At 44.5% G+C, this 26513-nt stretch overlaps 1 protein-coding gene across 1 annotated transcript in view; it reads left to right on the top strand.

The window, feature by feature from the left end:
* MRPL1 (mitochondrial ribosomal protein L1) overlaps window positions 1-19596 on the top strand; it is a 49004-nt gene extending 29408 nt beyond the window's left edge. Inside the window, exons 8-9 of the mRNA XM_088481451.1 lie at window positions 7739-7820; window positions 12764-19596. Coding sequence (XP_088337577.1) covers window positions 7739-7820; window positions 12764-12870 — 189 coding nt within the window. The 3' untranslated portion in view covers window positions 12871-19596. The remainder of the gene's footprint in view (window positions 1-7738; window positions 7821-12763) is intronic.
* Window positions 19597-26513: the final 6917 nt, after the last annotated feature.

Below are 26513 nucleotides of genomic sequence, written 5' to 3'. Positions count from 1 at the left end.
ACTGTTATGTTGGCCCTGTATAATAAGGACAGCTCCTGGAGAAGGTTGTGATATTTGTAACCTATTTTATTATTTATTACCAGTTATTTATATAGCGCACACACATTCCGCAGCCCTTTTACAGAGAATATTTGGACATTCACATCAGTCTCTGCCCAGTGGAGCTTACAATCTATATTCCCTATCACATGCTCACACACATACACACTAGGGTTATTTTTTTGTTGGGAGCCAATTTATCTACCTGTATATTTTTGGAATGTGGGAGGAAACCCACACAAGCACAGGGAAAATATACAAACTCCACACATTTAGGCCGTAGTGGGAATCGAACCCTATGATGTATTTGTAAGACTTCTTCACTGGTATAATAGTGACGTTCATGCATAAATAGTTGTTTCATAACTGTAGCTCTTGAAAGTGCTGTTATTTTCTTGAATTTTCTTAACTTACTTACTGGCTGAACCAGTACTGATTTTGCACATCATATGGCCGTATCACTGTTGGCAGTTTCTCGCTGCATTGCCTTTTCTTTGAAACACTGTTGATTTTCCAAGACATGCTCTACCTCTAGGGGAGAGCTGTTCTGCATCTTAATTGCAGGGTTTGAATTTTAGAACAGGCCTTCCAAATTATAATGACTGACAGGAGTTGTCCTATTTATAACATAAACATATAGGTAATTTCAGTAGCAGTACTGGGTAGCAGCTAATAGCAATGAATGTCTGTACATTTGAAACAAACTGAAATATATGCTCACCATGGAGTAGGTTGTATCAATAGCCATACAGTATATTATTTGGTAACAAACACAACAAATAAATTTCAGGCGCATATATAATAAAATTATTAAAAATAGAATTAATCTGCTATTGCGTTATAATAATAATAACTTTCTGCTGCTCCTACCGAGTATATCTGTAATACTCTAGGTGAATAGACAAAAACTATTATTTTACAATAAAAAGGAGCGCTCCTTGTTATTGTAAAATAATAGTTTTTGTCTATTATTTGGTAACTACTGTTTGAAATAGTACAAATCCAAATAGTAAAATTTATCATACCTGCAGTTTGCGACCCTTCAAGGGCTCCATACCATTTTATTTATTTTTAAGATTTATAGTATGAAGTCTGCTTTATAGAGCATAAAGATTCATCTAATGTTGTAACTATCATTGTCCTCATAAGACATTACCAAACTGAAACATTGATTTCTAAACATTACCTTGCTAACAGAGCCATCTGTTGTATAGACATGGGCAGGTGTAATGTGAGGACAAATGAAGTGAGGCAACATGAACTAAGCTCTAAGGCAGGGATGGGGAACTTCATGCCCGCGGGGCCATATAAGCCCCGCGGAATCATTTGGTCTGGCCCTTGGAGCTTTTTTCTGCTAGCCTCATCTGGCTAGCAGGGTGCCACCCTGCAGTTATAATCTATGCAGCAATATGCCTGGAGCGTCCTTAGGTTGTTTCAGACGGTCACACCGCTGCCCTTACAGCTCCAGTAGCATCCTCTGGATGCTCCGGACATTGCTGTAATCACCGGCAATTGTGACCCCACCCCTGTATGACGTCACATCGAGGGGGCGTGGCCTGCACCCGGCCCGCGAATAATGTTATATATATATATATCAAAATGGCCCTCAGCAGAAAAAAGGTTCCCCACCCCTGCTGTAAGGGGTATATTTACTAAAGTGCGGGTTTTTAGAAGTAGAGATTCTAGCTATTATATTCTAGAAGGTGCTAGATAACTAAGTAGAATCTGATTGGTTGCTATGGGCAACCTCCCCACTTCTAAAAACCAGCACTTTAGTAAAAATACCCTCAAAGTCTCATACACACTAGACGATGTGTGTTGTGAGCGATATTGATGAAAGATTTCCCTTGAACTTGCCGGAGTGCAGGACAAATGATATTGGGTGTACACACTAAACAATATCGTTCAGTGACGTCATCCTGCCACATCCCTGTACAGGCACTTTCTGACGATATCGTCAGATTGGCCTGCATGTTTGCACGATGGCAAACATCGTTAACGACCCGCGGAAGTGCGCACCGTTTGTCATTTTTTGCATACACACTGGACGATATGAACGATATGTGATGCTCTGGAAGTTAGTATAGTGATGCACGATTAGCCCAGGTTCAGGTTCGGTATGCTTCTGTGGCCAATCTCCCGTAGCTAAGATAGGACACACAGTGACAGAGAGGCAAGCCTAAGTGATACCCCCTTTTGCAGACACAGTGACCACTCAGGAAGGAAGGTAAAACGCTATTTTATTATTGTTAATGGTTAAACAACATTTAAGCTTCCCATCCACTAGGCGATTAAACCTAGCTATTGAGCGATAACGAACGTCGTTATCGCTCAATCGCTTGGTAATCGCCCACAAATCAGGCAGTTTAATGTCAAAAATGACCAGTGATGTGCGTGCCCGCTGGACATTTTTTGACATCTATCATCGCCTGTATATGCTAGTCTACCTGACGATCACGTCAGTCCCAGCGTGTACAGGGATGATGAATGTGCCTACACTGAACGTTCAGTGTACGCACATCACAGACATAGAAACGACAGCACGATTAAAATGTTGTAATCGTGCTGTCATTTCTATGTCATGTAGTGGATGGGCAGTATTAGTATAAAATGCAAACAAAAGGCAGAATACAATCTTGCAGATTACAAAAGCAACGTTTTTACTTTACACCACCCTGTCCTCTATCGGTGACCCCAGCTGGCAAGTAGAGGTCAACAAAAGGAAGCACAGTTGTCACAAAGCTTTTTGTTACTAAAGAAGCGAGGAATCGAGGAAACACAAACTATGCTTGAAACAGTAGTTCACCGGCAGATTGTAGCGTTTCAACAGTCTTTGCTAACCCTTGAGCCTTTGCTGAGAAAAATAGAGGAAACACATAGATTATGCTGGAAGCAGTAGGTCACTGGCAAATTGTAGCCTTTAAACACAGTCTTTGCTAACACTTACCACAAAAAGATTGCCAGCTGGGGATACACAGGGGCAAATAAGCATCACATATACATTGCAGCACAGAAATTAACAAGACAAATGCTTAACAGTAAAATACACATTGCTTTGAGAAATGTCAGCATATAAATTAGGCACCGTCAAGGATGAATATACATTACATTCAAATAAACTGACCCTGCAGTAGATACCGGCAACAAGCAGTGCATTAAAGACATTTGCGTTTACACCCCTACCAGTGAATACATATACATTTCATGGCAAGAAAACAGCATTTAAAGTAATCACAATTTCATCAGACATGAGCTGACACAATAAATCAAATCACGTTCCCTCCCAGCATGAACCAGAGGTTTACAAGGAAAGAAGTACCCCAACAAGCAACAAATATGAGACAGAGAAAGGGGGTATCCTGTCCCTTACTTCCCTCACACAGCTGGATGATGCAAACTAGGGACCTGTCCTGACCCCCAAAACAACTTCCCAATCTAACTAGGCCTAGTGTAACTAGTGAAGCAGGACCCCAAACTAACTCTGGGCCCAGTGGAGGGGGAAAAAGGGGAGTCCCGGCAGGGTAATTAACTAGTGACAGGGGTATGGCTAGGAGCAATTCAGGGGAAGGAGCAGGTATAGGGAGGATGGTAGTGTCTCACCGCTAGCAGTGGCTGTTCAACCCCTATCGATGTCCAGGGAAGCTCCGGGATGCTAAGCACCGAACCAGAGCCTCCCGAACGATCCCCGGCAGGCACCTCAGGGGAGAATTGATTTCCACTTCGGGGGTTCCGTCCGGCTGGACAAGGTGTTGTATCCAGGGGTCCTCAAGGCTTTTTTTCAGGGCTGCCCCCTCTTCTGACCGTTGCTTCCGGATCTCCTCTAGGGTTGTCCTCACCAAGTTCGGTAACCAGGGGCTCCTCTTCAGCAGTCCGGCAACCTCTCCCCAGCGGTCCCCTCAGGCAGCGCGGTGGACATCAGCGGCAGTCTTCTCTTCAGGGCTCCGCGGTCACTACTCTGGGAAGCCGATGGGGTCTTCCTTGTTTGCAAGCTTCCTCCACAGGCTCCTGCAGTGGCAGACAGTGACTCCTGACGGGGCCCATCTCCGCGCAGCCTGCAGTGGAGAGGGTCAGTTCCCCTTCTCCCGGGAGGCAGGGAATCACCGGTCACATGCCAGCTCCGTCCAGTCACCACACACTCGGCTCTCCGCAGCAACAGCCTGGTAAGGTCCCATCTACAGCTGAGCATGTAAGCGGTGTGAAGTAAGGCATCCGGCAGTGGCGGAGAGACAGATCCGCGGGCGGTACTATTAATTGAACAGGGGCAAGGTCCTACACTTGTCCAGCAACGGTCTCTTACTCTGTGCCAGGTTCTCCACGGCACAGGTCTGTTCCTTTCCTCAACTCTTCACTGTGTTAAGCCCCCGCCGTTCCCCAGCGATCAGCTTCTTAAGCCCTTGCTTTCTCTCTGGGCCCTCCTTCTTGGGTCCGGTCCGGTTCCCTGAGTGGACTGGGGGCCCCAGTAACACACCACCCCCTGGGCCCTCTGCCTGGTCGGGAAGCCGACTGCCTATATACCGGCAGCCGGCTTCCCGACTGTCTTATCCCGGCAAGGGTGAAATGCCGGGCGTCCAGATGTAGACACCCGCATTTCCCCGACGCCGGGAGTCCGGCGCCCGGCATCACAATCGTAGTGATGACAGGCGCCGCGAGCGGACAGGGGGGTGGGGTTAGGTTTAGGGCTCCCGGGGGGACTTAGGGTTAGGCTAGGGGGAGGGAGGGTTAGGGTTAGGCACCCCCAGGGGGGACTTAGGGTTAGGCACCCCCCCGGGGGACTTAGGTTTAGGCAGCGGGGAAGGGGGTGGTTAGGGTTAGGCACTTACAGGGGGGATTAGGGTTAGGCACTTGGGGGGGAAGTTAGGGTTAGGCACCCCTAAGGAGGGTTAGGTTAGTGGATACTTACCTATCCACGATCGGGATTTCCAGCGCTGTCGGGCTTCCGCTGCGTCGCACTCTGCTCCTGTCGGGCCGCCGCTGACGGGAATCGAACCCATTCCGCCTGGTCACCCAGGGACCCAATCAAGGAAGGAGCTTGTTCCCGGGCAAAGGGGTTACTAGCTAGGGGACATAATCGTCCCTTGGGCTGCACATGCCCAGAAGGGACTACCAGAAGCAAGGTCACATAAAGTTCACTAGCCCTGCAACTATAGTGAATGGGGCAGTAATATCTATATATAATTAAAAAATTGGGGATCCCTATTTGGGCACAAATTTGGGGGTACCACAATATATCGTTGAACGATATCGTTATTCATATTGTTCACTTTTATCATCTAGTGTGTATGCCCCTTAAAAGTCTTGAGTGCTCCTCAACACAAAACATATCCTTGTATGACAAAGTGAATTATTAAGTCTTGATTCAGTTTGCTGCTACTTGCGTTGTGTGAGTTACGGGTTTAGCTCTTGTTCATCTCAAAATCTATTGAGTGGCAAAGCTGCAGGCACATTGAATGCCAAAGACCACTCAAAATATGAATCTTCTTAAAAAAAATTGTCTTATTGATTGTAACAGCAACAGTATGCTGATACAGGTTTTTTTGTTTTTTTTGCTGCTTTGGATTTATTACAGTTTTTCAGGAAACGGACATTAATTTTTCAACAATGCATGTGCGTCATGACTATTTGTAAAGGTTTTGTGATACAAATATGGTTGAGATCATTGACCTACCCTAAGGCATATTTGTCATTGTGACATAAAAAACTTTCTATACTTTTTCTTGTCGAAAGTGTCAGGGATCCAGGGCTAATGGAAATGAAAACTTACTTACATTTTAGTAGATGTACAAGCTGTATCCCTTATATGAAATCTGAAATGCTCCAGAATCCAAATTATTATTTTTTTTAGCATAGGCTGAGATAGTGACACATTTGCTTTCTGATGGTTCACATGCACAAAATGATTTAATATATTGAATAAAATTCAGGCTATGTGTTTAAGGTGTACAGGTGTACAGGCTATGTGTATAAGGTGTACATTGAAAGCAAAAAGAACATGTTTTATTCCACAAGACTAAAATGGTCTTACTGAAAGAAATGTACCACAATGTAAAATGCATTTTGAGCAATATGAAAACATGCTTTAGTGTATACTATTGATATTTTAAAGTGCCATAACATAACCGCATCCTCACAAAAAAACTACATTGTCGATGATCGTTGAAGAGTAACAGATCGCCTACAGATCTGATACAGCTGTATTCCTTAACCATCTGCTAAACCTCTTGTGATCATGCCAATAAATGTCTCAGTATGGTTACTTCTGTTACTACAGAATTCAGCTACTCCTTTACCTTTGTGACCCAGATGACGAGATGTTTTTCAGTTTTGCCTTAGTAATGCTTTAGCCGAAAGACAGGTTCTCAAACTCAGTCCTCGGGACCCCAAACAGTTCATGTTTTCAAGGTCACTTCACAGAATCACAAGTGACATAATTAGCTCTACCTGTGGATCTTTTAAAATGTATCAGTGAGTAATGAATACACCTGTGCACCTGCTAGGTGACCTGGAAAAGGTGAGCTGTTTGGTGTCCTGAAGACAGAGTTTGAGAACCACTGGCCTAAAATCTAGAAAGGAATTGTGGAGTACTGCCTAAAATAAATCTCAGATTAAATATAAATTCATATTAAGAGAGATGGATGATTTTGTACAGAGGTAATAACCATAAATAGATCTTTAATTCATTCCCCATACTTCCACTATATTCAAATTATATCTAGTTTAGGTAAAACTAAGCACTTCCCATTCAGTTAAATAAGGCAATGGAATTTAATTTGTGAAGAAAACCCTTTGAAATGCATTGACTATTGGAATTAATAAGAAAACCTTAGCCAATCACAAGCAATGTTTACATGCTGGCAATCCATGATTGGCTGTAATTTGTTGAGTTGTTACTGACTTCCAGACTTTCCCTCCAGTCCCATTGTTTTCAAAGGAATGCAGTAGTATTGTGGAGCTGTTCCAGCATGCATTGGCTAACAGAATGCTGATGCTTGTAGTGCCTCAATACCCATAAAGCCTAACCGCTTGTTGAGATTTCTTGCTTTATATGCAGATTAGGTGAATTGCAAATTGTTCTATGCATCACTAAATTTAGGCAGTTATATCAAAATCATCCACTGATAAATCTCGTTCCTAATTTCAGAAATGGATACATACGGCCAGAGCCGTAACTAGACTTTTTGGTGCCCTGTGCCGCCACCCATTTTTCAAAGGGCATAACGCACCTAAAAAAGGGGACGGGCCATGGAAGAGATAGGGGAGGCCAGGAGATGCTGGGGATGAAATAAAAGGAAACTACAAATGAGAATGATAATAAACAAAAAATTTACAGGCCCAAACAGCGTGCCCTGTGCCAAGGCACTGGCCGCACTACCCTAGCTACGGCCCTGCATACGGCTTGTCAACAATCAGAATGTTAACAAGCATTGTGGGGACACCAGAACTTGGCACTGTGATTTTGGCAAATGCGTGCTGACAGTACAACTATCAACATTTCACACTTGTCAATATCACGGCTTCTGCGTTCCAATGTCCACATAATGTTTGTCTGCATTCTGACTGTGGACAAGCCAACTACTTCCCATTCCTAAAAGATGCATATACTTACAATATGCATTCCCTTGATAAATAAAACTTGGTTCTTACGTTTATCCTGGTCCATTCCTATTACCATAATCACAGACTTTGTCTTTGTTTCTTCCAGATGGACATGCCTCTTGAACACATACTTGCCAATGTGGATTCCCTTGTAAAAGATGTCTGCAAGTACAAGCCACTGAGTTTTGGTGAGTGTATGTCCAGCATTTTTTGCGTAAAATTATTTATATTAAAAAAGGAAAAAAAAGCAGCTGCTTCCAAATGGATCCCTGGAATTTTTTTAAATCTGCTTTATATGACTGTTTAATACAGCTTTGACTGGGATACACCTGCCAGAAACAGATGTGCCAGAGCATAGTGTGGAGCCATGGTACAAGTACAAGCCCCTCCCATCCCAAGCACTGATGTGTGCAAAGTGAGGGGTCATGGCCATCATGTGCGGGCAAGTTGAAGTGGAAAAAAACCCAGCAGTGTCTGTGGGGGAAGCAATGGTAGAGACCAATGTTTGACGTGGTGTGATGGGGCATGGGCAGCCAGCAGAGGACGGTGTGGCTAGCCTATGTAGGTCATGGAAGCACACAGGACAGCAGCCAATGTGTGTAACAGTGTATTGTATGGACTGTCTATCAAATTTTAGCCTGGGGAGCAAGTACACAGCATTTGCTTCTAGTGCATGGCTGGCTGATAAACTCATTGGTCAAAGAGAGACCTAATTAGAGGCAGAAACAAAAAGAAGTGGAAAGAAAGGCAAACACACACATTAAGAGGGGATGGAGATGGGGGTCTATGGGGCAATTCAATTAGACACAAAACTTACCATGGGGCTTTAGCTCCATGTTTAAGTACCCAAAGATATTAATTTACAGCGAGCAACTAGGCCCGAGGGTGCATTTAACACGTATTTCTACTTGAATCCTGCTGAGGTGTGAACAGAAATCCGTTTTGACTAGTGCTTGATTGGCTGGTCGCGGCTTTACTGAGGGCGGTAATTGCATAGCCCCTTGGCACTTAACCCAAGAGCTATGGGTTACCATGTGATAGCTGCGGGTTTACCATGGGAAATAATTGAATAGCATCGGGCACTTAACCCGGGAGATAAAACCCTATGGCAAGGACTGCAGGTAATTGAATCAGCCACCATAGAGACCTACACACTGAGGCTCTGGAGTTTTGCAGACACACCTATAAAATGATGGAATCAGGAGGAGGAGAGGTGCCCAGGAACAGAGCAACTGGTGGAACAGGAGCAGAGGTCAGGGGGCATCGTATGAATACTGTGCGCAGGAAGAATTGCATCTTGTCTAAATAGTGGCCTCATGTTTCCTCTATATGGGAATAGGAAGCATGTGGCCAGTTGTATCCCACTGCGGTCTTATCACCCAGTGGTCTATTACTGCCAGTACTAAATATAAATTATAAATCAGGCTGCGGGGCGGAGGTTAGGTTTAGGCGCTAGTGTGGGAAGTTAGGTTTAGGGAGGGAGGGGGAGGGTTAGGATACTGACCGACAAGTCAGTATTCTAACCCTGTCGGGATGCCGAACGTCCGGATTCTGACCGTAGGGATTCCAAATGTCGGCATCCCGTAACCAACCCGACTACTGACCTAATACAACAATAAATGAACACCACATTTAGAGATTATTCTACATAATAGCCAGCTAACGCTTATTCAAAAAAGTTATGCTTCACTACACAGAGAGAATAAAAAAGATAGAAACAACTGTTATAGTTATTTGGATGTATAGGGCTATATTTACTAAACAGTTGCTTTTCAAAGCTGCGTATTATCTCTTATGTGCCCATAGAATTTAAAACAGCAATACTGTTAAGTGCAAAACACACCTGATTTTGCACTTAATAGTATTGTTTTAAAATCTGTTAAACGTAGATAATTGCTGGTTTTGAAAAGCTGCTGTTTTGGTTTCTTATTAAAGTTGTATGGCCTCTTTCTTCAGTCGCCTCCTGGTGAGCACAATCTTTGAAACATGTTCCTGTCTAATGCTTGGGTACACACTAGATGATATATCATTCAGTCCATCTGGCAGTGTGTACACACAATGGGCGAGATGTAATGGGGTCCGAGTTTGGAAAATGTGCGAGTATAGAGCTATACTAGCTTCAGAACCCTATGTAATAGAGTGCAAGAACAGGCAAACTCGCATGTTTCTCACACCCCCACAACTCGCAATGCCAAAACACGCATCCAGATGTTTTGCCATTGTGAGTATACAAGTCGGCAATGTAATAGAGTGCGAGTGGTTAACTCGCACACTGTTACTGCCTGAAAACAGACCTACTTCAGGCTAGCAAGTTTAGCCTGAGCAGGTCTGAGTTGCACAGAAAGCATCAGCAGCCCTGGACACCCCCCAAGCATAACCAGCCCCGAGCTCTGTTGAGCCTGTTCTGGTGCATAAAATACAGGGCAAAAAATGTGTAGGGTTCACCCTGTGTTACTGTGGGCATGCGCCCGGCATCTACTCGCCAGCGGTGATTGGTCACCGCAACTTTTCCCACCCACAGGGCACTGCGGCCCACGGGTGGAAAAGCTGTGTAGGGTCCCCTTTGTATTTTATGAACCAGCACCAGGCTCTGTTGAGCTGGTCCTAGTTGTGGAAATACAGAGGATAACATGAGTAGGGGGTACCCTGTATTTTCCACAACTAGTGGGACTCTTTCACCGGGTTCCCCTGACCAAAGCATTAAACTTGATCACTAGTCAGCCCCTTGGGTGGTGGGGACCCCCCCCCCCCCCCCCCAATAAAGGGGTTTTCCCTTTTCGGGCACTCCAGGCCAGGGTGATAGCCCGTGGCTATCCCCGGCACCCCTGGCTGACGGGTGCCCGGTTGATTTTGCAAATGGACTGTATGTGTAAAAAAAATAATTTTTTTAATAAATTGTCTTTTCCTGGAAGCTAGAGGTCCCAGCAAGCCTCCCCCGCATTCTGGTACTTGGAGAATCACAAGTACCAGCATGCGGGGCATTAAGGGCCTACTGGTAACTCTAGTTCACCTGCAAAATAACTATATAAAAAAAACACACACAGATCATAACAGTAACATTTTATTAAAGCAAACATGCACACTCACATTCACAAATGCTCACCTAGTATTCCTGTAGTCCTTCACGTCCAGTAGAATCTACGACACATATCCCTTATTCTGGTCCTCTTATGTCCCCGTAGGCATCCAGCGTTTTCGGAAAATAATATAACTAATTAACCGACCCCAGGGACAGGTACTGTCCTATACGAGGAGGATACCTTGCAAATGAGGTTACTGAAGGTTGCCTAGTGGTTCTCACTATTGAAGTCAATAGTGGGAATGCTAGTTACATTAAAAGGTCTGAATTTATATTGGGGAAAACTCACCCAGACTCCCGAACTCAGAAGTTCGCAGGCTATTACATTTGCAGAGTTGTGAGATAAACTCGGACCCGATTACATCTCGCTTAAAATATCTGTGAAGAACAACTTTCACAAAGATATTGCATCGGCCATGCTGCATGGCAGAAACAATATATCTGAAAGATCTTTTTCACATCTGCTTGTGTGTACACGTGACCAACTGACTGATATGCAGACCACAGGAACCCACGATAATGACATCACAGGTGCTTTTTCTGTCCAGACATTTTGGGCCAGAAGAACGGTCTGATCTAACGATTTGTTCATGGGTATACCCTACATAAGGCTTAGCAGACCTATTACAGAATATCTAAAGTTAAGTCATTGTAACACATTAATAGCTATGCAGTATGCCTGCAAGTGGCAGCTACCTCTTGCAGTCTGCTCCTGTAATTAAAAAGTTGTACACAGCCACAGAGCTGGAGCCTTCATGGAGAACAGCCACGTGTGTGCTGTTAGTGTAACTGGTGGTCAGATTTTATGCAGAAACTTATGAGCCTGTGTATTACATTTGTTTTGGTTACACGTGTTTTATACATATTCTAAAACCAATTGTTTCTTGTAAATATCCTTTTATATTTGCTGCAGTTCCTTTAAATTAAAATTAGTGCAGTATGTATACCCTGGTGAAGATATGCAGTTATCATATCGACAAACATTATTTTGACTGACTGTATTTTAAAATTGTTGCTGGTATAACTTTAAACATGCAGGTTTTACAGCCTTTTTAAAGTAACATTCACAAAACTGTTAAATTGCTTTATGTAACATTGACATTGCCGGCATACTGGTGCTGGTAATGGGAATCTGTCCTAGGCAGTGTCATCATAATGATTATCTTACTGCTGTATGTATTCGGGTAGGGTACGGGATCCCGGCTGTCAGAATCCCGATGCTGGCATCCCCGATAGGGTAGGGTGGAGTCAGTATCCTAACCCAAACTCTATCCCTCCCTCCCTGATGCCTCAACCTAACCTTCCCCTCCCCTGTATTTTCCATAACCAGTGCCTAACCCTCCCTTTGGTGCCTAACCTGCACCCGCTAACCCTCCCCCTGACCCTGCTACTTACCCTCGTGATTCTGGCGGTCAGGATTCTGGCACCAGGATTGTGACAGGTGTCGGGATTCCGGCGCTGGCATTCTGAGCGCCAGAATCCCCGCAGTCGGGATTATGACCAGATCCCATGTATTACCTGGCCAGTACAGTATTTCAATGCTATGTAATAGTGCAGAGAAATAACCAGCAGTAAAACCAGGCAAGTAATCTGTTTTTTGCCCTGAAATGGTTATTACAACAAATGAAATATAGACACATGTATGGCTTGCAGTCCATATACTGTATCGATGCGTTATGTATTGTTTTTTTGTAGCCGCATTCGCTGTTCTATAGGTAAACTCCAGGCAAAGGCAAATAAATTATGTGAAATCTGATAGACACAACAATAAGGAGACTCTTGGGGGTTTATTTACTAAAGTGCGGATTTTTGCAAGTGGAGATGTTGCCCATAGCAACCAATCCTATTCTACATAACATTTATCTAGCACCTTCTAGAAGATAGTAGCTCGAATCTGATTGGTTGCTATGGGCAACATCTCCACTTGTAAAAACCCGCACATTAGTAAATATACCCCTAGTAGTCTAGGAGCCTATTTAATAAGCAACGACGCACTGCACACCACTAAACCAATGTGTAATTCAGTCACAAGCAACTGCTTTGTCTTGCTAGGTCCCTTTGTGGAGAGGGTTATCCTGACCAGCGCTACAAGTGAATCGATTTTCATAAATTTCCAGAAATTACTTCCGCAAGAGGTTGAGTACAATGAAGACCAATAAAGATGACAGTGAAAAGATGACATATCCAATACTACTGTAACTCAGGCTATGGAGTCATCCAGCCAATACATGGAACCGTTATACGCCTCTGTTCTGACTCTTGTGCTGTGCCCTCACTGGGCTGTGTATGAACCTTCCCATTACAGTATGTGTGGAATACATAAAGACATTGACACTTGCTTTGGGAGAGTAGAGCTGCTTGTTTGTTTTGTAATAAACATTATTTCCTAATGAGGCAATTCAGTTCTTGAGAATCAGCATTTTCACAGCAGCACTAGGTAAAAATTTTTATTCAGAAAAAAAATATTAAATGAAGTAAATCGGGCTTACCCGTTGTGTTCAGGGTTAGTTATGTGGTGGTGGACAGGGTTGTGCTTCTGCTTGTCCACATATTTTATGATTGGCAGCCACCTGCACTAGTTCTACCCAGCACATTGACCAGTGGTCGCCAACCTTAATTGAGGTGTGAACTACTTTAGTAAAATGAAACCTGAAGAACTACTAAAATTGTAGAAAAATAAATCTGGCTAATAGCTGAAGATCATTTAAGGAAAAATGTAAAAAAAAAAAAAAAAGTTTCATAGAAAACAACAATGCGTTTAATAATTACAGTGATATTGTTGTAGTTAAAAAAAAAAAAAAAATGTAAGCACTTGCACATTTCACTGTTAATTACTGGCTCCAAGGAGGTACGTGCAGTAGAGGAGCAAAAGATACTGTATAGACAGGGCTGCTGTGTGATTTTCCAGCAGGGCTGGGCGGGAGTCACTCGCTCTGCCGTAGTGTAGACGCCGTGGGTGTAACAGGGAAGCACAGCTGCGGCAATCACCTGACGTGCTTCCCTGTGGCTCCACCCATGGCGTCGACACCACAGGGAAGCATGCGTCAGAGGTCACTTCCTCCTAGTTTACTTGGCAGTACTGCAGCTAGGTGAGCTACAGATTGGAAACCACTGACAATGACCATAAAATAATCTTATTCAGTCCTGAAACATCAACCCGTGGCACCCTGTTTTGTAACCACACAATTTTCTCATTGTTTTAGTTTCACATAAATTTATCACAGGGCTTTTGGGGGAGATTTTTTACAAAAATCTCCTCCATGCTCTAAAATTTGCAGCCATTCTACATGCTGATCACATTTCCCATACCTCCTAATGGAAAATGCAATCAGCCTAGATTTAACTAGCTTCAGTTGTTAAATCTCTGCCCTACCTTCCAGCTTAGCTGATCCTGGTGCCGAAGTCTATCTATGATCAGCCATGCTGCACTGAACCGAATGCACTCCTGGGTGCGACCCGCTGCCACAGTCTCCACCGCTCAATGGCCCTACATTCGGCTGCATGAAGCTTACCTCCGTGGTGCACCGCGGTCTGACCGTTCTGCTGGCGGATACTCTCCCTTGCTGTGGTGCCTCTGCTGCCCTTGACTGCGGGTTATCCTCCACTGACTGCTGCCGAAGTGTGTTTCTCCTGGAACCTCGCAGAACGTGTTAATGCCAGCGCTGGTGTTTGGGATATCCCTTTGCCACTTGCTGTGGTCCCCTGTGCTGTAGGCAACCTCTTCTGGTCTTCTCAGCAGCAGGCAGATGATTGACTGGGGCACTGAGAGAAGAGAGCAAGATTGCTGCCCACTGCTCATTGCCCAAAGCAGCTAGATGGAGCAGAGGTCACTACACTGTCCCAGTGCTATAGGAGTACTGCACTGTACTTTCCACCCCCCCCCCCCATGCAAAGCCTGCTGCTCCTGGCATTGTGCAGGGGACTTTGGGATGTCTCAGTACTGTTTGCTCCCCCCCATCCCAAACTATTTATATAATGTGCCTATACTGTGCGCCGCTCGTACTCTCTATGACGATGAATTAACATCAAAACGTTGATCGCAACTCACCTGCTGCCGTAGTGATTATTTTTACAGAGTGCCGCCGGTCTGTGTATATGTTGGAGCCCCCGCTGTGCAGCTTCTCCGGAGGGCACCTGGTTTGATTGTCCGTTTACATGGAAGTGCCACCCACACTGGTGTGTGTGTGTGTATATGGGGTGTGATATGTATTACCGCCGGCTGTTTAATTCCCGACAGCGGCTGCCTGACCAAGGAGGAAATCCAGATCGTCCTAAAGGTAAGTATCAACTAACCTAACCCTCCCTAGGGGTGCCTAATCCTAACCTCCCCCCCTGTGCCTAAACCTAACCCCCCCTTCCCCGCTGCCTAAACCTAAGTCCCTCCCCCCGGGGGTGCCTAACCCTCCCTCCCCTATCCGAACCCTAACCTCCCGGGGGGTGCCTAACCCTAACCCCCCCCCCCCCCCTCCCGGGAGCCCTAAACCTAACCCCCCCCCCCCCCCCCGCGGCTGTACATATACAGTACCAAAGTGAAAAACCACTATTGCGGCAATACACAGAGCGTCACTCCTGGAATTGAAGAATAAAGTTTACTTCCAACGTTTCGGGACCATTGCAGCCCCGTCAGGAATATATAACAAACAAATAACATACAGTGCACTTACCTATATACCGCATCCGGTGTATAATCAAGCTGAGCTGCATCTCAGCCGCGTTCGCGTGTCCGGAGGGCGCGGGTCGCGCTGAAAATGACGTGGCCCGTCTCACCTCCGGGGTTGCTATGCCAACCCAAGACGCTTCTGCGGCTTTCAATGCAAAGGGTCAAACAAGTGCATTGGTGAATACATATAGATTATATATTAGCCACTTTGCACATTTATGTAAAGAGCGAGTTCTGAAACTTAATAGGGATGATTTGTTAGTGTCAAAGCCTAAAGAATTGAAAAATGATCATCTCCCTTGGGTTACGACTTTTTCAACTACCAGCAATGTACTTCCACAAGCTATAAAAATTTGGTGACCTACCACCCAGGTCCAATTATTTGGAGAAGAGCGTACCGGACCTACTGGATATAGATATATATATAATATACTGTATATCTCTCTCTCTCCTATCTATCTCGCTGGACCAGCACTCAGCTGTACAAAAACAATGGTGCACCTGTGCCATCTGCAACTGGTGTATAGAGGAATGGAGAATCAGCGGCACTCGGAGACTGGTAAACAGAATTTAATGTGATCCTTCACATAGCACCAACGTTTTGGGGCTCGCATGCTTGTTTGTCAAGGTAAGTAAAGTGAAAAGAAGAAGAGCGCTTACCTTATACTAAGAGAAGCCCGCCAAAGAGTGTCTAACCGGACGCCGCCCGGGACTCCACGTGACGCAGCCAGAGTCCCGCACTGAATAAGTCATCGCACTGCGGGTCACTGGTAGCCAAGACAACCAGGACGCCTGCGCTAAGACGTGGCTTGTCGTCCTGGAAGAAAAGAAGAAATACAAGAAGTGGATAAAAGTCAGTAAAATACATTAAAAACAAATAAAGCCATTGTGAAAAACACATAAAGCCACAGTGAAAAACGGCACATGTACATATTAGTACTAACTTCTCATAGTCTATAGAAGAAAACAGAGGTTTAACTCTGCTAATAACAGGAAACAGAAAACGGGGAACAATAGGCATAATAGCATAAGCATGGTGCACCACTGATGCTGAGGGGATCGTATGTGCAAAAGCACATCTGGCTAGAGGAAAAATACAAGGACTAGTCAAAGGGAGTAGGAGTCCAAAAATAGAGGAACCTAGATAAAGGTACTGAACAAAAAGGGACAAAAAAAAATCTCAATCCACAATAGAGATAATAGTGTAAATACTTCAATTGAACACACTTCAGCGAGGGCTGCTTTAATGGCAGATCGATGCAGAACCATCCGTTCCCTCATCGTCCTGGGGGTCTTCCTTACATAATGTAATCCGCAGGGGCAACTGATGAGATAAGTAATGAAGGAAGATGTACATGTCAGGACATGTCTGATGTGAAAAACACGGTCTGAATGAGGGTGTACAAAAGTGTAGCCTGTGTCCATATGTTGACATGTGGTGCACCTCAAACATTTGTAGCAGCCCAGTTTCCTGGAAAGGAAGGTGCCTGTAGAGTTGCTATTGCTGGATTAAAAATTAGAAACGTCAGTGTGGACCACTACATCTTTAATGTTTCTGCCCTTGGTGAAGCAGGCTAAGGGTCTCTTACCTCTTAAAGAGGGGAAGTCTCTATCCGTGGTGACAATGGGCCAAAGGGCTCGGGTGGCACGGTGAATCACTGCACTGGAGGTACTGTATTGGCTTTTCCAAGGAATAGGCGCCTCAGGGTCCTTTTTCTTAGGAATGAACAAAGAACTTCTTGGAATATTTAACACTTCTTATTTCTGTTTAGATAGAAGGGAAGGATCATAGCCTCTCTGCAAAAATTTGCTGACGATCTTGTCTAGACTCGCTTCTAATTTGGTGATGTCGCTTGTGATCCTCACTATCCTAATCATTTGAGATTTGGGAAGACCCTTCTTGAGGGCTACAGGGTGGTGACTGCTCGCTTGTAACAAGGTGTTTTTGTCAGTAGGTTTGGAATAATTCCCCATGTTGATGTGGCCATTACTGATGGAAACTTAGATGTCGAGATAGTTTAATGATTGGAAGCTGTGCTGGTATGTAAGTCTTATGGGCGAAGCTCTGGAATTGATATTTGCCATGAAAGTTATGAACTCATGTTCCCCGCCAGACCAGAGTATGAACAGATTGTCTATGTATCTAGCAAACACGATGATGTGATTAGACACTTTTGCTTCATTGTAGAACATAAGACGCTCTTCCTTAAACATGTAAATGTTTGCATACGAGGGGGCTACGTTGTTTCCCATCGCGCATCCGGTCCATTGGAGAAAAAAAGCGCCCGTCGAAAAAGAAATGGTTCCTCATAAGTGTTAATTCGAGTAGTTGCAAAAAGAACTCGTGATCAATGCTTGAAACTTTCTCCGTGCACAGAAATTCTTTCATGGCTAGTGTGTGTATATAATATACACACTAGTAGTTATAGACCCAGCCGCCCCTGTCGCGCGCGCACTCCTCCCTCCCGCTCTCCACCCTTCTCCTGTCCCATTTCTAATACATATCTTCCTCTGTTCTGAGGCACCTTAATGTGCATGACGCGTGCAGTGATAGACGGAGCATGTGCACTGCGCGTTAGTTCACTCTTACGTACACAGGCAGTCAAATTAGTTTACGTAATTTAAGCAGGGTCCAATTCTATGATATTTTATATATATATGTGAAAAAATTGACCTGGGTCAAGCCAGCTTTTTCTCTGCCCCCTCCAGTTCCACAATAAATTTACAAAAGATAATAACAAGGTGGCTCACTCCCACATTAAAGGTAATAACATTTATTGAAAACTAACTTTTAAGATGCGCAACATACACATTCAGTAAACATGGCGTGATGGGGGCTGTAGTGCTCCAAGCTCTGCAGAGACCCTTTGATGTGTAAGTAACGGTATGCAGATGGAAGATGCTAGATATTGAATAGGTCACAATGGATAAAAGCTTGACACAGAAAAGGTTGACACTAGGGCAGTGGTTCCCAAACTGTGCGCTGTGGCACCCTGGGGTGGCTCGGGACACTTGCAGGGGTCCCTCAGGTTGGTGGTCCAGCACCAAAGCAAATTATTTATGGTCAATGTAATGTAAATATGTGGACAAACAGAAGCACAAACCTGTCCCCCACCACATAACTGAACAGATAAGCACAGTTTACTACATTCTTTTCTGAATTTCTCAACAAACTTTTGGCTTAGAGGTTCTGTGAAAACAACGCTGATACTCTAGGACGCTATGGTTCAAAAAAGTCTGGGAACCACTGCACTAGGGAAAGGGTTAGGGTGAGAATTAGGGTTTAAATAATAATAATACACAAAAGCTCAACAGTTTTTTTTTTTGTTTTTTTTTTTGTTTGTTTTTTTTAAATCATTTGACCATGTCTATCTGTTGGCCATGTGGTGTCGACCTATTGACTGTCTGTCTAGACACTGTAGATCTTTCAATTCACACCTGTAAGTAACCTACATAAATTCACCATATTCCTACAAACTTTCTTGTTGGCAGCTATGTCATGTTTATATGATGAATGTATGATATCCAGTCTTTTAAACATTGCAACTATGTCCTTGTTCTCAAGATTGGGGTAAAAATCGGACATATCTAAGAATCTGATTAATAATATATAAAATTAAGTTATGACAACTGTTAAGCTGGCCACACATCTAAAGATTATCTGTCCAACCAGCCAACTAGTTGATTGGTTGGAATGAAAATCTGGTAAGGAATACAATCAGCAATTTGCTCCCAAACACTGGAAAATGGACCAAAACTGTTGTTTGAACAAATAGTTTAGATCAAACATTTAACAAACTTGTTTGAATTACCATTTTCATCTGTTTTCTGGCATTTAGGAACAAATTGCTGATCATCGGTTACTCCCATACGTTACCAGATTTTCATTCCAACCAATCAACAAGTTGGCTGGTTGGATGTAAGTTTGTCTAGTGTGTGGCCAGCTTTACTCTAGCACTATTGAGACTAAATAAATGTTGTACTTAATTTCTTGGACACTAGATGGCAAGGTAGAGTTATAGTAGTGTACCTTACACTGTAAACCTCCATTTAATGATGTACTGTACAAATAATCATTAACCTTTTATGAATTACTAGTAGACTGATGTATTCAACCACAAAAAATTGTTTTGGGGGTATTCTGTAAATGTTAAAGAATCTGAAAACTTTCTTACAAATGTACACTCTTCTAAAACAAAATCTTTATTAAAGACTTAAAAAATTAGATGTATATTTCTTTAATTACTTGTCTATTTTCTATAGAAATATTAGTGTCAGTTATGCACAGATGTTTTAGTGAGTGATTCTGCAACAGAACGCATATGTTCCATACCTCTACGTGATACTTAGCCAGTTTCTGACCAGAAATGCCTATTTCACAGACAGAGAAATCTGGCCCATGCACGGAGTGAACTGTCCACTCTCATATCCTCTGTGAAGATGCATATGCAATGGTGCAGCGTACAGTATGGCAGTCTGCGATTCCTTCTTGTGGCATGTCCACAGTCTGCTGAAAATTGCGAAAGCATCTCCTTTTGCACTTTTGTCTGATTCAGAAACAGGCCCTAAGTGCGGTACCTGCTGGCACATTTACATTATGTTTGGCCATCACCCAGTACAGGACAGAGCAGTGGAAACTGTGCTCCACCATCCACATCCTCATGGTCTGGAGAACTGCCATTTATTTTTTTTGTTATATACCTGAGATGAATGTGTCTGTTCCTCCCATGCGTCCCCTGCTTTCACAATATGTAAGCTGTGTTAGAGTGTATATATTAATATCACCATATATAGTATAGTTATTAATAACCGATATATAAAAATCAGGGCTCAACAAATTTGTCAAATCTAGGAGCCATTTTAAAAGTTTAGGAGCCAGACCATCGTTCATTACCAAAATATATGAAAGCTTGTATAGGCCACCACACATGCCCTTTCAGTGCCCCTCAACCTAGTAGTAAGCCCTCTGTAATAGTGCCCCCAGTAGTAAGCCCCTTGTAAAAGTGCCCCCTGTAGTAAGCCCCTTGTCAAAGTGCCCCCAATAGTAAGCCCCCTGTAATAGTGCCCCCAGTAGTAAGCACCTTGCAAAAGTTCCCCAGTAGTAAGCCACCTGTAAAAGTGCCCCCAGTAGTAAGCCCCTTGTAAAAGTGCCCCCAGTAGTAAGCTCCTTGTAAAAGTGCCCCCAGTAGTAAGCTCCTTGTAAAAGTGCCCCCAGTAGTAAGCTCCTTGTAAAAGTGCCCCCAGTAGTAAGCCCCCTGTAAAAGTGCCCCCAGTAGTAAGCACCTTGTAAAAGTGCCCCCAGTAGTAAGCCCCCTGTATTAGTGCCCCCAGTAGTAAACCCCCTGTAATAGTGCCCCCAGTAGTAAGCACCTTGTAAAAGTGCCCACAGTAGTAAGCCCCCTGTAATAGTGCCCCCAGTAGTAAGTCCCCTGTAGTAGTGCCCCCAGTACTAAGCACCTTGTAATAGTGCCCCAGTAGTAAGCACCTTGTAAAAGAGCCCCCAGTAGTAAGCCCCCTGTAATAGTGCCGCGCGCACCAAAACACAGAATACTTGCCTAAGCCCCAATCCAGTGTTCGCTGCCATCCGCCGCTCTTCGGTACTATGGGAATTACATCATGACATCTCTCCCATAGTGCCCGTGGGGGGAGCCAGATGCTGGAGCTCAGAAGTCAGCTCCTGAATCCATCACTCCTCGTTACTATGGGAGAGACATCATGACGTCTCTCCCATAGTGCCCATGGGGAGAGCCGGACGCCAGAGATCAGGGGTGAGCTCCGCCTGCCGCTGCGGGGAGTCGGGCGCCCACAGGTAAAATTTCAGCGGGCACCCGGCAAATGGAGCTTCCCTGTGGCGGGGAGGGGGGCTTGGTAAACTCGGGCGCCAGGAGTAAAATCTTAGTCGCCATGGCAATGGGATTTGTCAAGCCGTGATATACAGTAAATTAATTACTTCTTTAAGTAACCATAGCTGTTTATAAAATAAGTGCTATAGCAAGCCAAGAACTGGTTCTACCAGTCCATATTAACATTACCTATAGCCAGCTCACACTGCAAGGTAATTAATTTCAACTGACCAAAAGTAACGAGACCTGGGACATGAGCTTCAAAGTAAAGGTTTACAAACGCCCCTTTCAGGAACGTACCCATCAGGTAATAGCTGGGGGGTTGGAAGCACAAAGGGAGCAGGCACTCAGGACACAGACAGACATTCATGTTTCTGCAGCCATAGAGGAGAGATTATTATTATTACTACCAGTTATTTATATAGCGCACACATATTCCGCAGCGCTTTTACAGAGAATATTTGTCCATTCATATCAGTCCCTGTGCCACTGGAGCTTACAATCTAAATTCCCTACCACATGTACACACACACACACATACACACTAGGGTTAATTTTGTTGGGACCCAATTAACCTACCTGTATATTTTTGGAGTGTGGGAGGAAACCCACACAAGCACAGGGAGAATATACACCCATCATTAGTTGTTCCCTTAGCTAGCATTTCTGAACAATGCTGAAGGGTGCATCTTTTTTTATTTATATATATATATATATATATATATATATATATATAAATAAAGCCGCCTTTGGTTAAGAATTTCATGGATATTAGGCTCCAATCTAATTCCAGAATATAAAGTAAAACTTTCACAAGATTTTTGATATTCTCTAGAAAATGTGAAATAGTTTGTCGCCCTGACCGATTCCTTTCACATTGACACTTTCTCCTTCTCTTATGGCAAGGAATACTTTCTCATTTGGATCACAGTCTATTTGGTTGTAGTTCGATATGTCACCCCTAAATTGATACACCAGTGTAGAGAACAGTCCTTTTACCAAGTTTAAGACACTTCCTTTGTTGAGTCTGTATGATGCTTGGAGTTTGTGTGTAATAAGCTTTGCAGCTGGTTCCTAACGTTCACTGCATTTTGTTTTCCTTTCCATAAATTCTCCAGCTTTGCAGCTGTTTCTTCTCTCACTGTAGGTGATTTTTGAAGTGCAAAACAGTGTCCAAAGTGACTGCTAATGATCTATAACCCAATTAAGTCTCATGAAAGTATCGCGGGTCAATACTATGACTAAACATCACTAAGTAATGGGGTGCTAAGGAGGAATGCAAATTGAATGTAAACAAGGAAAGAAAATAAATGATTCTACATAGAAGCAATCATAGGTCTAACGGAGTCAGGTTTCTGTAGTTCCAGGTGTGGTATGATGTGCTTAAAGCTTAACTTTTGTTCCAATCTTTAAAATACAGTATAAATACTAAAATCAATATTTTGTTGCAACTTTTTTTTGGTGTTTATATTTTATAACATTCCACAAAAATACCACATATAATACAGACCATCCCAATATCCCTTCACACTTTTGTGTTTCATTCAAGCCATAAACAGGGATAAAACTGGCAGTATTTTAGGAGAAATGCTAATTTTAATAAATTGGTTGGCTCAGAAGTGGTAGCAGGCTGGACCTTAATGTAACATTTATGGTTATGCACAATGCATCTCTTCAGATTGTTCCACCTCCCCACAGCTCTACGCGCACGTCTAGACACCTATAAGCAGAGTCTAGGGTATATTAAGTTGGGTGTATAATCTTGGCACAACAGTGCAATAAGAAGACAATTTTTATGGTGAGTGCTTTGTAGAAGAGGTCCACTCTCTATTTTCTTGTTTTACGTTCCTTCCTGCGGTTGTATTCATCAATTCATATGACTGGAAGGCTGCATAGAAGTAAAGCTTCAGGCCCTGATTCAGAGCCGCTCGCTCTGAATCAGGGCCGTCCCTCCTTTTTGGAGTGGCCTCCTGGCCGCTCGCATAGCTGTGGGTGACCACCCACAGCTATAGCGAGCGGCCAAAATGATGGTCGCGATGGTCAAGACCATCGCGACCATCGGGCTTGCGACGAGACCCTTGCGGTAGGATCTTCGCTGCTGCAAGCCCTGGAGTGCTTTTGGCTCTATCAGAGCCAAAAGCGCTCCCACTGACATCACTAGTGATGTCAGTGGGGCCGGCCCCAGACGGTAGGTGTTCCCATGGGAACGCCTCCGTCTGGGCAGCCACGCCTCTGGCACGCCCACCAAAGGAGGCGTGCTGTCAATCACCATCGACAGCATGCCCCCTTTGGTGCTTGGCCGTCGTTATTCGGGTCTCGCGCGTGTGCACGACGGAGGAGCCTTGGGCAACATCGACCCGCTTGCGAGCGCTCAGCACTCGCGAGCGGGTCAGAATTTGGCCCTCAGTTCCTATCAACTGCACAAAGAACCTTGGTCAGATATGTATGCTAATGCAATCGTAGCTGTGATCCTGTACGAAGCTGCCCTGCAAAAATATGCTAATGCATGTAGCCACCGGGAAATGTATTGCTAGTGTTCATTTTAGCACCCCGCACCTGTCACAACCCGTGCAATTCCTCTTTCCTGCCTGGGGTGTCGCTCTCTGCTCTGGTGCTTCTAACACACTGGTCTGTACCTCAGCAGTGTGTTGCGTCAGCTGAGTGTGCTAGAAGCAGCAGAGCAGAGAACGACACCTCAGGCAAGAAAGAGGACCTGCACAGGTTGACAGGTGCAGGGTGCTGGAATGAACTCTATATTGAGACACCTATCGGTGGTTTCGTAAATCCAAGCAAGTGAATAGAAACATGCAATATTGGTTGCCGTTCCTTCGATAATCATCCATCTGAGTAACCCTTTGGTCAAGCAGAATGGCTGGTGGAACTGAGACACTGGTGTCATGTTTTCCACGTACAGGAGCACAGTAGCGCTTTGAGACATGCCCCCAATACGGCAGCTTTATACCTGCCTGTTTGATGCCACTCCCAGTACCCACCCAGAAATGGTCCCTAAATGTCAGTCACTTTGCAAAGAAATTCTCACTGCGAGCAGCATCGCTAAGATATCTTGCATGCGCAGTCAGATGATAATCGCTCAACTGCGTAAATATCCACATTGCATCCACATCTGAATCAGGCTCTAAGGGTTGGATTCAAAGTTGGATGCATCCGCGGCTATACCTGGTGGCTTACCCAGTTCATTATCCTCAGGTGGTGGATGTACAAAGGTTCTCTCCAATTACGTTTTCAGAGAGGCAAGCTCCCCAAATAACACTTAAACTTCACACAACTTGGTCAGGAATTTCGAGTACAATTTTGACAAAAACCATAAACTTTATTTAGCCCGAACGTTTCCATAGTCGACTCTGCTAGGCCACATTCTCCGAAAATAAGATGATATATTGAAACACATATTTCTATACCCTTACATGTGTAACTTTAAAATTCAACAATATATTTATATCCCTATGTTTACAAAGAACTCAATTAATTAATTTTACCAATCTATAATACCACTTTGACAATAAACCCTTCTAGCTAGTTTTATACTGCAGTATAAGGAATCACTATAACAGTATTTGAAGTCTCACAGTCTTAACCTAGGTTATAACCACGGTGGTGCACAATCCTTTCTCTGTCGATTTCCTCTGACTAGATTGTTAGTTGTTAATGGCATTTAGTTCTGGTTTTAATTTGTCTGCGCAAAACTATTGTCTGCTTATCGGAGCTACTGCTCTTTACCAGTTAGGGTAATATTGTATTTGTAAACTGTAACTGTTGTCAAGCTTCACTGTCACCATGTAATAACTGGCTGGTTGTAAATCCGGACACTGATCCAGCAAATTGCCATGTACAGTTACTCTAATATCTCTCTCCGTATGATGAGTCGGACTGGCTAAATAATAAGTTGGCTTAATGATAACAAGTCTCACTTTACACAGCTCCTTCATCTATCTCTTACATTTACATCTTCTAAGGCTTCCTGCCACTGAGTAATCTATGGAAGTTGAATACTTTGGCTGTGAATGATGTTTTGATTAATCCATATCTCCTGCACTGTAAGGCTGTATTTATCTCCACAGACTCACTGGCTACACTGTAGTCAGAATCACCTCTCAATCTGTCCTTCACTACAGAGGGGCTGCTGCAACTCTCACTCCTATCTGTGTAGCTGCTCACTCTCTCCTGTCAGCTCCGGAGCTATCAGCGGTATATAGGCTGGGGTCAGGGCCGGTTCTATGGTTACGCATGGTACGCGGCCGCGTAAGGCGCCACATAGTGAAGGGCGCCGCGGCCGTGACCATGCAGATTTCAGTGGCTTACCGCGGTGCAGATTGTGTCTCTGTGACACAGCTGCACCACGCGTGTAGTGCTGACCGGACGGAGTTCGGTCAGCGCTACACAGTGCCAAACACACAGCCGCCGGTGCCGGCAGCTGTGTGTTTGTTACAGCAGCTGATGAGAGTCTGTCAGACTCTCATCGGCTGCTGCTGCTGCTCCCACTGCGGTAGCCATCTTCCGGCTCCCGCAGTGGGTAATGGGAGAGACATCGTCATGACGACGTCTCTCCCATAATGCAAAGCGGCCCTGGGGAATGGTCGGGAGTAGCTGATATCGGCGGCGGGAGCAGGAGCAGGGGGTTCAGGTAAGTGTTTTTTTGTTTTTTTTATTACGTGTGTCTCTACTGGGGGGGCTACAAGGGGGGATTACTACTGGGGGCACTAGAAGGGGGGACTACTACTGGGGGCACTTGAAGGGGGATTACTTTTGGGGGCACTAGAAGGGGTACTACTACTGGGGGCACTAGAAGGGGGGCTGCTACTGGGGGCACTAGAATTTGGGCTACTACTGGGGGCACTAGAGTTGGGGCTACTACTGGGGGCACTTGAAGGGAGGATTACTACTGGGGGGGACTACTACTGGGGGCACTACAAGGGGGGACCACTACTGGGGGCACTGCATGGGGGGAGAACTACTACTGGGGGCACTGCATAGGGGGACTACTACTGGGGGGCACTATATAAGCTTACTAATGGGGGCACAAGGGGCACTGCACAGGGGGGACTACTACCGCGGGCACTGCATAGGGGGGGCACCAAAAAACCTACTCGCTTACCAAAACATTTGGGCTAGGGCCGGCCCTGGCTGGGGGTGTGTGTACACTTTCAGTTTCACGATTACCTTTGCTCTGGCAGACACCAATCAGTGTGCTCACCACTTCCCTGCACCGCGCAGGGGCCGTTCTCAGTCTCCAACAGGAATGTACAATACTGCAGCTGACAGGGGTGTAGCATTACCTTTG

The sequence above is a fragment of the Taudactylus pleione genome, unplaced genomic scaffold, assembly GCF_031769625.1.
Source record: "Taudactylus pleione unplaced genomic scaffold, aTauple2 ptg000273l, whole genome shotgun sequence".
NCBI lineage: Eukaryota > Metazoa > Chordata > Amphibia > Anura > Myobatrachidae > Taudactylus > Taudactylus pleione.
Note: the sequence above shows the minus strand (reverse complement) of the source record. Positions and strands in the feature narration are given on the sequence as shown.